The sequence below is a fragment of the Pteropus vampyrus genome, unplaced genomic scaffold, assembly GCF_000151845.1.
Source record: "Pteropus vampyrus isolate Shadow unplaced genomic scaffold, Pvam_2.0 Scaffold47, whole genome shotgun sequence".
In the NCBI taxonomy this organism is placed as follows: domain Eukaryota; kingdom Metazoa; phylum Chordata; class Mammalia; order Chiroptera; family Pteropodidae; genus Pteropus; species Pteropus vampyrus.
In genome coordinates this window covers 8,949,735-8,966,386 of record NW_011888828.1, presented here as the reverse complement: position 1 = coordinate 8,966,386, position 16,652 = coordinate 8,949,735, and the positions used below count along the sequence as shown (strand labels likewise).

Sequence of the window (16,652 nt, the reverse complement as noted above, 5' to 3'; positions counted from 1 at the left end):
GATCCAGCCTTTGAGCTTAAGAGAGAGACGGACTAGGTGACTTTGATTTCAGCCTGGAAGAATGCCGTGGGGGAGCGACGCTCTGGTGTGAGGGAAGGGGGTGTGGTACGGAAGTGGTCGTCCGTGGGGCACTATTCAGGACCCCAGCTGAATTTAGTTGCGTTTAGTTCTGAAATTTTAGGAGAAAGGGGAAAAAAAAGAGGTGCTAGGTAGACCAAGGGAAGAGAACACGTGGGCGAGTCGAGGAGTGATGGGGATCTTGCCTGAGAGGAGATCGAATGACAATACCAGACGAATGACTGCTTGCTCATAGGTGGATTTGGAGATTCTCCAATAACTCTTTATTGTGTTCAGTTCGATTTAGTTACAAATATCAAATAGGCAGCATTATAAATAAGACTGCGTTACAGAGGTTCAAGTATCACTTGGGATGAGACACATTCACTTGCCCATTGAGGAGGAATGCAAAGAATGACATGCAGAGGTCTTGGGAACCTCGCCAGGCTAGTGAGGGAGAAAGGCATCCTCCAACCTCAAGTTATACTGCTGCTGAGTCAGGACAAAAAAAATCCGGGGGAGGACAGGGCCTCACAAGTCAAGGCCTCAGAGAACTTTGAGCAGTGGTTGGTTGGATAAAGCGACGAGGATTATGGGGAGACCTAGAGAGATAGGAATGAATGAGAAAGGCAGCCAGCAAAACAGACAGAGTATCCCAGGGTCCTTGATCGGGGTGGCCTGAGGGAGTGAATGAGGGAGAACCTGAGTGGAAGAAGCTCAGGTAAGGGCTCCTTGAGACCCTGAATAAGCTGAGGAAAAGGCAAAAAAGTGACTCCAACACTTTCGCAAAGGAGAATAGTTATGGATCTTGGGGCGGTGGGTAAGCTGTCAGTCTTCACAACTGGTGACCCCTTCTATGAGCTTTCCTGAGAGCACAGGCTGTCGGTGACAAGGACACCACCCCTGGCCACACTTCTGTGTGCAACAACTCATGGTTCCTTAAAATAAAACACGTGTGGCCCCATCCACAGCAGATGTCATGAGCCACAACAGTGGCCCCAGTCCTCAACCCCCTTGGCAAAGCACATTAGCCTCAGCTTTACTCTTGAGCCGTAGATCTCTAGAAGTTCTGGGCTGGGTTGTGAAAACTACAAGTAGATTTCGAAAGCTGTGAGCTTAGGGAGCAGCTGTGACCTCCGAGTTCAGTTCCTGATTTTGTGTTTCTTTCTCCCTCCTCCTTCAGATCGTGGTGTGTGGGCGTCTCCTCAGCTGGCAGCCCCGCTGTGCCCCGCAGTTGATGTCCAACGTTTTGACTGTGTGGGTTTGTGTCTTTCCGGCAGGTGTCTCCTCTGCGACTTCCCTGATGTCCCTGGCTTGGGTGCTAGCCTCCTATCACAAGCTGCTGCGGGACTCCAGGGACGACAAGAAGAGTATGAGCTACAGAGGGGCCCTCATCCACGTCTTCTGGCGCCTCTTCACCATCTCATCCAGAGTTATCTCTTTTGCCCTCTTTGCTTCCATCTTCCAGCTCTACTTCGGGATCTTCTTGGTGGTTCACTGGTGCGCCATGGCCTTCTGGATCATCCATGGCGGAACAGATTTCTGCATGTCCAAGTGGGAGGAGATCCTCTTCAACATGGTGGTAGGGATCGTGTACATTTTCTGCTGGTTTAACGTCAAGGAAGGGCGGACTCGATATCGAATGTTTGCATATTATACGATAGTCTTGACTGAGAATGCTGCCTTGACGTTCCTTTGGTATTTTTACAGAAACCCGGAGACCACTGACTCCTATGCGGTGCCAGCACTGTGTTGTGTCTTTATTAGCTTTGTGGCTGGGATCGCACTGATGCTCTTATATTATGGTGTGCTGCATCCCATGGGGCCACGAGCTAAGATCCTTGCCAGCTCCTGTTGTGCCGAGCTGCTCTGGGGCATCCCTTTGCCCCCCGATGTTGAGCCCATGGCACCTCAGACCCCTGGGTACCGGGGGACCCAGGTCACGCCTACCAGAGCCGTAACGGAACAACAGGAGGATCTCACGGCTGACACTTGCTTGCCCGTTTTCCAAGTGAGACCCATGGAGCCCCCCACCCCGTTGGGGCGTCCTTACCCAGAAGGGCCCCTCATTAAGATTGACATGCCAAGAAAGAGATACCCAGCTTGGGATGCTCATTTTGTAGACAGGAGGTTAAGAAGGACTATTAACATTCTGCAGTATGTCACCCCCACCGCGGTCGGCATTCGGTATCGAGATGGACCGCTGCTCTATGAGTTGCTACAGTATGAGTCTTCGCTCTAAGAGCATCTTGACCCAAGTTGAGAAGGGGACCTTAAGTTCGGTTTGCGGCGAACACCGCTTCCAAGAAATATAACCCTCCCTTCCCCCCATACACAGAACCACAATCGCCACCACCACCATCACCACCACCACCACCGCCACCACTGCTACAAAAAAAGAAAATAATAAGTCACAACCCCTTCAGATAAGCTTTCTTTCCAGTCGCTGTATGTATACAAAGATATTCTCTATGTTTTGTAAGTAAAAACAAAAAGAAAACCTTTCTTTTGTTTTCTACACATAAGAAACAGTATTGAAAAATCCCACACTATCGTTCATAGGGTGGAGAAGGAGGAGCTGTCTCCACTCCAAAAGAAAAAAATGTTTTATACCTTACACCAAGTGTAGATCATTTATGGGATTGGTGCTGATTGAAAGAACAAAACAAAACAAAACAAAACAAACACAGACAAACAAACAAAAAAACCTTCAACTGCCTTATGCCCTTAGGTGCTGAGTTTCATTAAGTACTGTCACGTTTTCTCATGCAAAACTCTCTGGTGATTTTTATGCCAGAAAAGGGAAAATTAAACAATCAAATGAAACAAATCTAGAAACAAAACAAAAACCAACCAACAAATAAAACACAAAGCAATCATTCTTTCTATCTGATTATTTGTATTGAAGAAAACAAATTTACCAAAAGCAAAAGCATTAGAAACCCCCGTCTCTTTGCGGTTACTCTCTCCTCTCCCGTCCCTGCCCCCAACTTAACAGGGCCTTCGAGGAGCCGATGGCCATTCGGAACCGAAATGGCTGGAAAAGCTACTTGAAGGCTGACTATGTGCCATTTTACCATTCACCTAATAAGGATCACCGTTGTTTCCTGGTAAAAAGCAAAACAGAACAAAACAAAAAGCCACCCCAATAATTCGATAAGAACAGGAAATTCAAAAGCAAATTAAAGATTTCCATAGAGATAATCAAAGAAAATCAGTAATAATAAAACTCAGCATAGTAGCAAAAAGAATGACATCAATTTAAAGGCACAATACTTAATCAGTGACTGGCAAAATGATTTGTTCTGTCATTTTAAGGCCGTGAAAGGTATACATTTATCACATGTGATACTGTGTAAGGCCTCTTCTGTTTCCATTCGGTAGGAAGCCTTAAATTGATCTGGAAAGAATTCTTCATTTTTCATTTGTGCTTTTTAAAAATATTAACACAGAGGAAAATTAGACTATAAAAAATGTCAAATTGTAATAACCGACCCATTTCAAAGACTGTTTGGTGCTTCTGTCTTTCACCATTGTGGTTGGCTGAAAGTCATTCAGCTCACTTGGTGCATCTGGGTTGCGTGGGAAATTTTGTGTGTGTAGTGTGTAGTGTGTGTGTGTGTGTGTGTGCGCGTGTGTGTGTGTGTGTGTGCCCACAGCACACGTATATATGTGTGTATGTGTCTGCTGCAAGGTCTTGCCAGAAACGTAGAAAACCACTATGAGGCGGACTCTGGGTATGGCTGAGGTGGAGTATGAGGGGCCTGGGGAGGGGGGAGCCGGAAGGAGGGGATGGTGCTGGATTACGAGCCCCTGTCTGGATGGCGAGACTCACACCAGCAGCATACTCTGGGTCTTGGAGGTGCGTCATTTGAGTGAAGATTTGATTACTTTCTCATTGTACCAAATTGAATTTCGGGAGGTGTTGCAAGTATGTTCAACCATTTCTTAAATGTTATTTTTCAAAGTATTGCTCCTGTACGGACGATTGTGTTCTAGGACATTGTTTCAATCCCATCGTATCTCTACTTGGGCACAAAAAAAAAAAAAAAAAAAAAAAAGGAAAAGAAAAAAATTACAAAAACAAAAAATCTCCACAAAAAAGATATATATATATAAATATATATATACACACACACAATATTTTTTAGTAAATACTGAAATACTGTTAGTCTTTGTTGTGTGTATCTGCGATTTCTTTTTTTAATTCCAGATATAACTGTTTAGGGTGCGAGACCTCACATTGAACTATTCTTAAGAGAAGTTCAAAAACTGAGGAAATTTTTTTATGTTTGTGGTTTTTTTTAAAATTATTGTTATTCAAAGAGGCTTCTCCTTTCCCTGCCCCTTCACTGTTTATCTAAATTCGTAAAAGGAAAAAAAGTTTTAAATTTCGATTCAGTTGTGAAACTGGATGTTCCTTTCTTTATTAGATTCTTTTGATTTCCTTCGTTGTTACTAAACTTTGCAGTGCTGTCCTGTCCCCTTGGGTCCTCCTTGGGGGGGGGGGCAGCAGGAGGAGAGGCGTGGAGAGCCTGTGACCCCGGTTCCCACCCACCTCGGAAGCAAGCTGCACAGAGCACACCCGGACCTTGGTAAAGACCAGCCATGTGGACCCGTCTCCAGCCACGCGAGGGACAGGCCCACGTCCACTCAGTGGCTAATGGGGAATTCCGATCTGGTCAGAGGTGCTTTTCCTTTGTACTCCGCTTCCTTACCGAGGGCTTCGCTCACGGCTTACTCTGCCGAGGCTGGAGGAGGTGAGGGCATGTGAGAGGGGCCGTCGCCCGGGCTCGCTGGAGTTCTAGCTCTTGTCTGCCTCAGCTCTGGGGCTCCATGTGCCTGGAGCCCTGTGCATGTCCTTCCCGAGAACAGTCCTGACACTGTCCTCCCTGCGTCCCTTTGGGACCTCTGCCACTTTGGCTCGTTTGTCTCTTCTTGGATTTAGTTCCTTTCTGTTTCATTTCAACACAGTCAGAGGCTTTCATTTGAAGCTCTATTTTTCTACTCCGCATCCAGCATGTGTGTGTGTGCGCACGCGCGTGTGTTTACGTTTACATGGAGTGAGACAACTGCTCACGTTCGTTCGTTGACCTGGAGCGCCAAAAGTTGGGGTGACAACTTCCAACTCAGGGAGGGCCTTCTGGGGCTGTAGCTACTGGGTACAAATGAGGAGATCACAGGACATTTCAGAAATCTTTTCTTTCAACCTCTGTTGGACTGGCCTCTGCCAGACTCAGGCGGGAGGGTACACTTCCCCCGCGAAAGGCATTTCCCACCCCCTCTGTCATGCCAGCTCCTTTCCTAATGTTGCAAATGAAAATACGCATCTCAGAGCAGTAGCAGGGAAATCTGGTTTTGCAAAGAGACAGAAGGAAGAAAAGTCAGAAAAGAAGTAGAGAACACAGCAGGGAAGGAGGGGAACAGAGAGAGGATGGCTAGACGAGGGTTTTGATCTCTCAGTATCATCAGCATCTAGCAGGTTCCCATATTTCCAATCGCCAGGAAAAGCTCTCTCCGCTGGTCCCAACCATCACCTCCACCCCCAGTGTGCCTCCCCTGCAGGGGCTGCTGGTGGCTGGCTGGCCCTGGGCAACAGTGTGGGAATCCCCGTACTCTAAGTGCCCTGAGTCCACCCCGGAGGTGGGTCTCCCTATCCGGAAGACTTTGGTTCCGAAAACCCAAATCCTCCAGGCCATTCTGCAGCAGCTTACTAGTGAGAAGCGGTAGCCTCCTCCCACACTGGGGACCCACCCTTAGTCTGCCATTCGCCTGAACCCCTGACAAACAGCTTACAGACAATGTTGTGCCCCTCATGCTGCCCTAGCTAGCTGCTCCCCAGGGGAACGCCTATGATTTTCTTTTTAATCTTTGGCCCCCTTTCTTTCCAGGAAGTCCTGATGAAAATGAGTTAACTCTCAACGTTTACTTGTGGTAGGAGATAAGCATTGTACCATAAGAAGCTGTGCCCATTCCCCTCCCTACTGCCACCCCCCACCTCCCAGCAAATATGCCCACAACCATCACAGAAAATTTGGCTCTTCTTGTCATTCTCAGAAGTATGCTAGTATCTCAAACACCTGGCTGATTTTATTAGCGACATTCCTGCAAGCTCTGTTTCTGCCTCTTCTCTGGGTCTCTGCATGAAAGGAAACCTCAGATGCTGCCCGAGCTCATTGTCACAAGCCTGCGACCTCCCAGCTGGGAGTGTCATGTCTCCTAAGGCCATGACGAGGGGAGCTAGGACAGTTTAAATTCATCAGATGAGCCCCGACGGACCTAACTCACCCCCAAAGTGTCTTATATCTCAGACATACTCCTCTACCCTGTCTCCAGAAAGTTCACCTTTCCCTGAAGGTCACACTTGTCCAGACAAGCTGGGAACCTGAGACGCCATAAGGACCATAGGCCATGTGTTTCTTGATGGCTCATGCGGCCAACATGTCCCTTTTCAGTTAATGAAGGCAACACTTCCGTCTGGCCTCAGACGCTCTTCCACTCCTGCCAGAAGCCCCACACCCAACCTCCCCAAGCACAAAATCACCCAGCACTCTATGGCCCCTGTGGCCTAACCGATCCCCTCAACAACCACGGCCCCTCTGGGTCCCAGGGTGGTTTGAAAGAATTCGAATACCTGGACCATGGTCATGAGGGTGACTCCATAGACCATGTGGCATCCCATGTCATAGGCACCAGATCCTGTCTCAATAGGGGGCCTATTCTCAGAAAATTTTATAGGTTTTTAAAAACATCAAATAACACGATTTTCTCTGTTTTACCTCTACTTTTACCCACTCTCACTGGGTCATGGTGGCAGAAGCGTTTCCTGACGCCGGTCCTGTTGGAGAACCTCTGAGCCCTCGTGGTCTCACTGCTTTGTACACACGACGCTCCCCAAGGTGTCTGTGCCCCGTAGAGGAGGCACAGTTCCCTGCCCCTGTCTACTCCACTCCCTGCTCCTGGGGGGGAGGCGGGGGCGTCTGTAACAAGCCCCAAGCCCTGATACCCCCAGACTGTAGCAGAGTCTTCTCTCTCCATTACCTAGCAACAGGGGTAAGAAGGAGACAGCAGAGTGCAGGCTCAGAGCCTTCGGGCTGGACGAAAGGGTGAGGCGGGGCGCACTCTGCGTGGGGCGCCCCTCTCAGGTAGGGTGGGCCAGGCCACTAGCAGTTATTTGGCGCACACAATGGCATGTTCTTTGCCGCACACAATGGCATGTTCTTTGCCAAGGCAAGTGGCTCCTGACTCAAAGTGAGTCCTTTTAGGCCTCATATGTGATGACGGCAGCTGTGGGTAGTAGCCTTAGTTAGGGGAACACTTCTGTCTGTGCCCATTTGATTTTCTTATCAAAAAGATCAAATCTGTTATTTCTTTGCCAAACTTAAAAAGTATATATATATATATACATGTATAAAAAAATAACTACCAGATTTGGTTGGGGGCGGGGGATTTAAATTTGAAGAGTGCGAAGAGAAGAGAGCTCGTTGCAATCAATTTCACCTAGATTCAAGTGATATTCCCAGTATAGACTAGAAAACTGCCATGAAAATCTCAGCGAGCTCAGGGGAGACCTGGAAAAGAGCCTGCATGAGTGAGAGAGACAGACGCAGAGGTGTAGGGTTCGTCCCCAGGGGCTGCTTCAGCCTCATCTATAGGTAGCAGTCCCATTCATTCCATTCTCAAACATTGACCATGACCAGATTCTGCTGGGCAGCCTTCCTCATGAAACACATGCAGCTAACCTATAGGAAGTGAATTTAAACTGACATCAGCTCCTCTTCTTCAGGTCCAGGTGTGAATGAAATGAACAAAGTGGGAAATTCTTCCAGGCTAAAGTCTGTGTAATCACCCCCTCATCTGAAACTGACCACTGTCATAAAAGCCACGTTCCGTTTCCATCCACAGCTCAACCTCCTGGACATGGACATTGCAGTGGTTAGCCACCCACAGGCTACAAAACCATAAGCTCGTAAGGGGACTCTCTGGGGAGAGCATCCTAAATCAACGTGTGCCTGTCCCAATTTCAAAATTTGTAAAAAGCCAACTCTACCCTCTCAGAGATTTTTTTTCGAATTCCCTCACTGGAGAAAACGATGATGCTTAATCTAAATTCCTGCAATGGCAACACAAGCCTCTTTCTCACCCATCCTTAGCTATTTTAAAGGTTTCATTTCTTGCTTAAAACACTGCATCTTGTGCTATCGGCCAAATATCAAAAGACAAGGGCACTGCCTTGATCTGCCTGCAGCTTTATTCGTCCGCCTGCCGGGTTCTGTCTGCCTTAGTCGACTCTCCCGGGCACCGTCTGCTCCCTCCCCTCCTGCTGGGATGGAGCTGTGCCTTCTTGCTCCCTGTACCTCTCCTTGCACTGGCTGGCAGGACATAGCTGGTATGTACCAGAGCCGAAGGTCTGCAGTGCTATTAATGGCAGCTCCTAAGGGCAGCAGACGGACAACCATAGGAGTTCCCATTGCACACTTCCAACACCTTGTGTCAAGGGCTAAGAATAGACCAAATCGGAAATGAGCAGGCAAGACCTAAGCGGCACCTGCCCTGGCCTGCCCTATTCCATGCTGGACAATATGCAAGCCCCCCGTAGGAGATGCCTGCACTTGCCACCCCCTAACTCAAATCGCAAGACCCCACACCAGAAACCGAAGTCAGTCAGCTCATCCATGCTCGTCCAGGAAGGACTACTCCTAAAATTTATCCTGAAGCCACAGAGGACAAAGAAACAATTTCCCTTGGGCATAGTGAGCATAGTGCCAACTGGTAACCCAGAGAAGGTCCCTCCTGAAGCAGCGTTTGGCCATAAGCCACGGCAGACACAGACGACCCATCACCTATTAGATGGACTCCTTTGGTCTGTTTTTCCATCCTTCACATAGCTCTGGGATCCTCGGGCTAGAGTGGGGTTCAGAGATTTATTTTAGCTGTAGACTTCCTAGAAGCTTTTCTTTAGACCCAGTAAGATCAGGAAATATCACAGGCTGATTCAGGGTCCCCACTGTGATCATGGATAATTCACTTCACCTCTCGGTGCCTTGGTTTCTCCATCTGTAAAGTGGAGAGAAAGAAGGCCAGTCTCTTCTTCCTCTCCTGCTCAGGGATGCTGTGAGGAGTCAGTCATTATTGCCTGTAGTGAAGACATCATATAAGGAATCGTGGTGACCTCGTCACTTGGGAAATGGAACCACAGAAGGATAGCATGACCTCCAGGTGCAGTGGCACCTGGAAGCCCACGGGATGAGCAGGACGGTTGGACGGGGGAACTCTCACATACCTGTCGTTCTTAGATACTTAACAGCACTGTGAACCCAGCACAGTGGTACTCGGTCAGGCCACCAAGGGTCACCCAGCTCAAGCTGGCCGCTTATAATTGTAAAACCCAATGTCCTGATGTTAATTTTTCCTAAATTATCAGAGAATATATAGAAGGATCAATTTGAAAATTGATATTTGTCGAGCTTTGGGCAGACAAGAGAATGGGCGAATGGGGAGTATTTAGAGATTGATTTTAAGGTGGTGGAAAGCTCTTCGGGAAATATCTCTCACTTTTGTTCTTCCTTGCAAATTTCTTTTTCAACCTTGAGGCTCACCTCTAATGGACTCACCTTCTCTTTGCCTCTCTGCAGAGTACAGAAACAAAAGTTTGCTTAAAAAAAAAAAAATCCCATCAGCCAAAATGTGGGTCCCCATGGCAGGTTTAGTCACTCCCTGGTGTGCTTTGAGTGGAGCCTGCAGGGAAAGATTCAGAGACAAATGGGCTGGGGAATATCACTAAGGTTTTTTAGACCAATCAGGGTCTTTTTTTCCCTCATCATTTTAATTGAAAAGTTCAGTCGAGTTTCTTTTCCTTTCCTTTTTTCTTTTTTTTTTTTTTCTTTTTCCTATGGTTTGACTGTTATCAATTCAACTACCAAGATACCCTGTGAGCAAGTAAACAGACCCATCCTAAGAAGCTCCGTGCTCTTCTCAGGACCCAGCCAGAGTGAGGGCAGGTGGGAGCAGAGAAGGACACTGGCACTCCACGAGGGCCAGCTGATTTCCTGTTGGCTCTGAGAACCTTCTTGGAGGGAAAAACTCTAGAAGCTTCAGCTCTTCTAAGGCAGTCAGCCTGGCTCTGGCTCTGGCTCTGACCCTTTCCTCGGAGTTCAGGTGTATTTCAGTGTAAAAATTCTCGCCATAAAAAGGCACCTCCTGAGACTGTCCCAGAGGAAGAGAGAGGTAGCTTTCCCAGGCAGGTCCCAGTTGTTGCCACGCATCCTTCTGCCCCTCGCCTGTGGAGCCCTGATGAGAGCTACTTCCCACCTGCTCTGACTCTGCTCACCAGGATTAATATTATTGTTTAGACAGCGTGAGGGACCAGACCATAGTTTGGAATTCAATATTGACTTCTCTTTGATTTTGTATCCAATCGTTCCGTGGAAAGGCCAAATCCTGCTCGGCTTATTTATTTCCACAAGATATTTCTGATGGTGACCAGAAGGAAGGAATAAATGAGGCCTCAGACTTGACTCTCCATTCTCATTGGCACTTCTTTTTTCACTGGGATGGATGGTGAAGGAACTGTGCGGTGTTTATGAATGAGAACTTTGAAGATGGACACGTGGAGCCACAGAGAACAGAATGACTCAGGAGATGGGTAGGAAGAATGATGAAGAAGAGGAGGGCTTTCCGAAGCATGTGGAAAGCAAATATATGCAACCATCTAATCGTTACTTCCTCCACTCTCTGGGGCAGAAATAGCCAAGCATATTCTTTTCAAACAGAGGAAATTGATTGTACGGAGTGACCTGTATAAGCATGATTGTTTTACCAAAGGGCCGTAGAAAGCAGCTAAAGAAAAGAAAGAAAGGCTCATTCTCATGAACTGATCATGTCACTGGAAGTAAAAAATTTCGAACTCTATCCTGCAGACCTAAGTCAAGTCACTCTTGGGACCAATTTCTCTTTCTGTAAAGTGGTAAGAGTATCGCTTACTTACCTCACAGGGGTGTTGTGAGGATAAGGTAGTGAATGTCTGGAAAAGTACTTTGGGGGTGAAAGTATTATGGTTATCCAGTTTGCTTCCTATCTAAAATCCTTTTAAACATTAGTCGAATACCTGCCGTGTGCGAGGCACCATGCCAGGTGCTGTAGGGGAAGAGGAGGACCATTTAGCTCCTCTTCTCTTTTCTGATTAATGGATATTTTTAAATGATGACAAGAGGACAGAATAATAGTTATCTCAATGTGGGTCAAGAAAGACGTTCTCTGTCTTTCGGCCCCGGAAAGACTACTCTCCCTTCCTTCCCAAATATTTGGGCAAGAAGGAAGGATTTTTTTTTTTTTCAGAATGTTCTTCTGAAAAGCAAACACATATTAGTTGCTCTTCTTTCTTTGAGGGAAAATGAAGGCAAATATGAACGAGCATGTCCTGTGACCAGCAGATACGGTTCTATTATTTCTGTCATTCCTCCCAGGCTCAGCTTCAGTTTTTGCCTTCATCTTCTCTTTCCAGACCCAGAGAGTGGTGTGCCGACGCTGTGCTGGACTGGCTGGGTACTTTTTGGATGGTCGTGTCCTTGGAGAGTCTGGTACACTGTTGTTTGCTGGAAAGTCTTGGCTCACAAAGACAAGCTTCTTTACTAGAAAACAAATCAAAATGGGACTTTTTTAGTTTGTATGGTGGTGGTGGTGTTTTCAATTTCTTAGCTGCCTAACATAAAACAAAGCCTTTTTAAATTTCTGTTTTGTTTTTCTATGTGCAAAGTTCTTGCCTTCCCAAACATACTCAAGGAATCAAGTCTGGATTCAAAAATATTCTAAAATATAGCACATCTCAAATTATCTGTCAAGTGCTGTGCCCAAGGTTCACTAGTTTCTAAAAAGAGCCGAACCGAGCTAAGCCGTTTGGAAGTTCGTCCCCAAATCGAGGCTTCCTGGAAGTGCCCCCAGAGCCTGTAGCTTTAGGAATGCAAGTTCGGTGTTGGGGGCCGTCTCCCTGCATTTTCAGAAAGCCTGGAGCCGCAGGAAGAACATCCGCAGAGCTGAGCAGGGGCCTCCTCTGTGTTTTAGAACCAGAGTGAAAGCAATTGTTATTTTGAAAATGATTATATGATGCCAGCCTTCAGGGAAAGAAGAGAATTATTTTCTCTTCCTTTCAGAGAGAAGAAGAGACAAAGAAAAAGGGAAGGTTATTTGGTTTGAAAATGGCTCTTTTGTTGCTGAGAAAAGATGTGGGCCTCTGTGATCCACTGTGGTCCCGTCTGCCTCGGACAGAGGACTCAGGGGACCCATACGAGTTTCTTTAGGAACCCAACGCAGGAAGTAAGGAGATTTTGTGTCTCTTTCCTTCGACTAGGACCTGAGGAAGGCATGTCTTCAGCTTTGGTGCTGCCTGGCCCCAGACCATTCTGTGCTTCTCAGCCACTTCTCTGACCTTCTTAAGCCTGCGCTCGTGACAGCTCCCAACCTTGGTGTTGATTCCAAAAGACCTTGCTTCCGCAGGCCAGTCCTCACTGGCACGCTGCTTCACGTCAGGGGCGTTTGTCCAAACTCAACCCCTGTCGCCTTTTCACTTGCCTTGACACCATCATTGCTGCATGCTCCCACCAAATACATCATCAGCTGCCCGGAAACTGCTGTTTCACGTCCCTCTGAGCAGTAGACCCAGCCTCTCCACTGGTCCAGCCTGCCTGAGGTCAAGGACAGCCTCCTTTTCTTCCTCTGTTAAGTACATATGCCTTTAAAAGGTGTAGCCCCAGGTCCAGAGGGAGACTTATGAGGAAGGAGGGCAGGAGAGAGGGGCAGATTGCGTTACTTAAGTAGTTAGGGACACTCGCTGATAACGTATGAGGCCAACATGGACCTCCAAGTAAAAACACAGTTTTCATAGCCCCTGGACTATCGAAGGCATTATATCGTCAACATACAAAAAGCCCCCACACAACATGATGGCTCACAGCACGCCAGGGTCCCCTCCACCCTCGCTGTGGAGGCAAACCTGTGGCACCTCCTCATTCCTGAGGGCTTCATTTTTATTTGTTTGAAATTATAGTGATTAGGAAATGAGAGAGAGTGAGAGAGCGTGCACTGAAAACCATATAAGCTATAAGGTGATCTGAGATTGTGAGATTATCATGACTTGCCTGATTGAAGTACATGGCCATATAACTTCATTGAAAGCTTATTCATCACATCTAGATACATAAATATGCCAATCTTGAGCATATATATGTACACATATACTGTATATATATCCACACATATGTATCTATATATACACACGTATGTGTATATATATGTGTGTGTATCTTTTTCTTAAAGGGCTTAAAAAGTTGATGGAACAGAGTCTTCTGATGTTTAGGGCTCTTGCCGGACTTGAAATAGCCCTGGCCTCTCTGGGCTTTGCTTTCTCCCGGGCCCAGGCCACATAGGCTCCCCTGGGCTGAGTGATGCTTTCACCTCCTCCATCTGGGACAGGAAGCCAATAGTCACTTGTAACTGGTATTTTGACTCTAGTTGCTCAGAAGTTTCGCAGAGGTACCTGGAGACTCTGGGCTGAAGCTTTCTAAATGGCTCCCCCACTTCTGGAATTCAAATCACATGTCATCATCCGAGCAGGTAGAGACAGTGAATACATGCAAAAAGAAGGTGAGAAGTCACTGCTTGGGGCCAGGTCAGCGTTAGTTGTCCATCGGCTGCTGGGATCCATAGCGGGCGAAACCTGAGCCTCATGGATCTAGTCCTACAGTACCTATATCTGCAGATACTGTGAGGCTGGCCCAGGGAAGCCCCCTGGGGACTTGGGAACTGCAGCCCTCACTTCTGGTGACTCTGACAGATGGGAGATATTTCAGAGCAATCACTTTGTAGGAGGCAGAACTGATTTTAAAGCAGTGTCGCATACCTCCCTGTGGCAGCCACAAGTCTTGGGTCTGTCGAACAGACCTGAGAAGAATCAGGTGCACACTCAAATTCCTTCCTGCCCGATGACAGCATTCACATGACCCAAAGTGCCAGAGTATTTGGTTATGCTGGAAGAGTCCTTCTACAGAAGTTTGGGGTTACCTGGAGGGAACAGGTGCTAATGCAACACAGTGCTTTGGGCCACGAGCCTCCTTTCCTGAGCTGCATCCCATTGTGAGTTTCCTCCTTTGACGGGAAAGGCATATCCTAAGAATGATTGGGATCCAGACAGGTGCTGACACCAAAAGGCCTGCTGTCAGGTGGGAGAAAGCCACAGGGTTTGGACAAAACCCCTAGAAACCTTTTCAAGCCTTGCTCCACAAGAGCAGTTTTGGGGTCCCCTTCCCTCACCTGTCACATGTGCACATCTGTGTCTCCAACCCCTGGTGGTGTGGCACGTGGCCAACCGCTGTGGACTGTCACGTCAAGAGCACGCGTGACCCCTCCCTCCTCCCCTTCAGCTATGTCCCCTTGTCCCCAGTGCCAACCCTCAGTGCATAATAGTTCCATTTTCCTTTTCCCTGCATGGACTCTTTTGTGACGAAACACGTTTCCAAGGAACCCACTTTTCTATGGGTGTTACAGAAAAGTGGCTCCTTACAGAAAAGGGGCCGTGCAGAGATAAGAACCCATCCTGGAGGGATCTCGGGGTGCAACCCTGCCTTCCTGTGTGGCATTTTCCTTTTACTTAAAAAAAAAATAAATCAGGTTTGTTATGGAAGAAAATATCCCAGCAAGAAAGAAGTGAAGGAAAGAAGGAAGGAAGAGAGGGCATGGGGAAGGGAGGAGAGGGCAAAAAGAAGGGAACAGAATCCCCCAAAGTCTCGCTGCTTTCTCTTGATGTTTGTGGCTGTTAGACTGCGGTTTGCTATTCAAAGCAGCAGATTTTTCTCCCTGCAGCTGAGCAGAGCTTTTCAGCACCTCCTAACCCCACGTCTGCCTGGGGACAGGCCACAGAATCAAGGCTCCGGCCTCACTGACATTCCCCCGCAAGGATGTTGGGGCCTTCCCACAGGCTCTCCCGGTCGCTGGCTCTCCCAACCCACCTGGCTGGCCTGGGGAGGCAGCTGGCAGAGGTTAGAAGGCTGGAATCCAATTCCTCTTCTCGAAATGGTGGTTATTTTAAAAGACATTTTTTTACCTTTGTTTAGTTTTTCTGAGATACTTTTCTACCAACTATTCCCATTTTAACCTAATAAAACTGCTGACACTGCTAACCGACTCTTTATAAAGCAAGCTATTTGAAATTCTCAGGTAATTCAAAGTCTGGAGTGCATAAAATTTGTAATTTTCCCTAAAGGGCTAACAAAATATTCTCATTGTTTCTATCTACTCTGAGCGTTAGCTATGTCTGAGAAACTGATTTGTATGTAAATAGGAGGGTTCAAAGGAAGTGGAGTCATAAACACCATTAATTTTGAGATTTCGACTATTTCCCCCCACTGAACAAATGATCAGGCATGCATCCATGAAAGGAAGATTCTAGAACTTGCCAATTCCCAACTGACAATGTGCGCCCTAGTCCCTCTCTGTCCATTTCAGTAAGATGGGGGCTTTGCTGTGGGGGTATTAGTCACTCCCATGAGACTCACCCTTATATCCAGCTGGGAACCTTTTCTTCCTCCCTCTTCCTTTGTGTGTCTGGTTTTCATCATCGGTTCTTCTGTTCTAAGCAGCAACTGTGTGAATAGAACATAGTTTCCAAAGCTCAGACCATGTCTTCCTTTACTCCTGAGTTTGTTGGCTTTTATAATTTACAGTAAATTATATAGGCTGAGCCCTCCCAAACATGTAGGTTTCTAACCGCCTACTGTTGACCAAATTCTCCACCTAAGGGAATATAAATGAGCTTATTTCTAGCCCCATCTCTCTGCAACAGGTATATGGGAAAGTGGCTTAGCCAAGGAGGTGGAGGGAAGACCTGTGTTACAGGTGAGGAGAGCCCTTATGTATTTGACTGAGGATATAGACCACATAATTAATGCACCCCTTTGGATGGAAAAAGAAGCTCTTATTTTTAAAACATAACTTAATTTTATTTAACTGAGCACCTACTGTATGCAAAACACAGTCCTTGTTATGGATGATGCAGTAAGAGAATAAAAATACCGAGTAAAAATGTGGAAGATATAAAGGCTAAGAATGAAATCCCCACCTGCCACAACAGGTTAGTGTAAAGACTCCTGGTAGGAAATCAATAAATCTGAGCTCTGGTCCAACACTGTGTGACCTTGGACCAATTATTTAGCCTCTCTAGTCATTGGTCTCTCTATTTTCAAAATGTTTCTTTCAGCTCTAAGACACTCTGGCCACTAGGAATCAGCTGAAAACCAAGAACTCCAGTGGAAGGCAGAATATAAATACAGAGGCACAAAGCAAATGCAGCAGGAGTCCAGCAGAGGGAGCTCTTGACTCTGAGAACGAGGGAAGTCCTTTGGAAGAGGCAGCCTCTGAGCTGAGCCGGTCAAAATTTTTCTTCTCCGGTGCTGCAAACCAATCAATGCTCCTGGTCGCCAGAGATTGCACCTCCCACTTGGTCTCATTCAGTGAGCAGTAATAATGACTGATTTGAATTTCCCGTCTCTCTATTTCCACTGGCCGGCGGCCGCAGGGACAGCTGGAGAGGAAGGCTGGGCGGCCAG

General features: G+C 47.1%; 1 protein-coding gene across 3 annotated transcripts in view; it reads left to right on the top strand.

Moving 5' to 3' along the window:
- Window positions 1-4,126, top strand: part of XKR6 (XK related 6) — a 308,671-nt gene extending 304,545 nt beyond the window's left edge. For 2 of the 3 annotated variants that reach the window (XM_011359437.1, XM_011359436.1), the window contains exon 3: window positions 1,338-4,118. In XM_011359437.1, coding sequence (XP_011357739.1) covers window positions 1,338-2,299 — 962 coding nt within the window. In that variant the 3' untranslated portion in view covers window positions 2,300-4,118. Of the gene's footprint in view, window positions 1-707; window positions 779-1,337 lie in introns of those variants that run through there. The other variant, XM_023530250.1, reaches the window with a different exon arrangement.
- The last annotated feature ends 12,526 nt before the right edge of the window (window positions 4,127-16,652 follow it).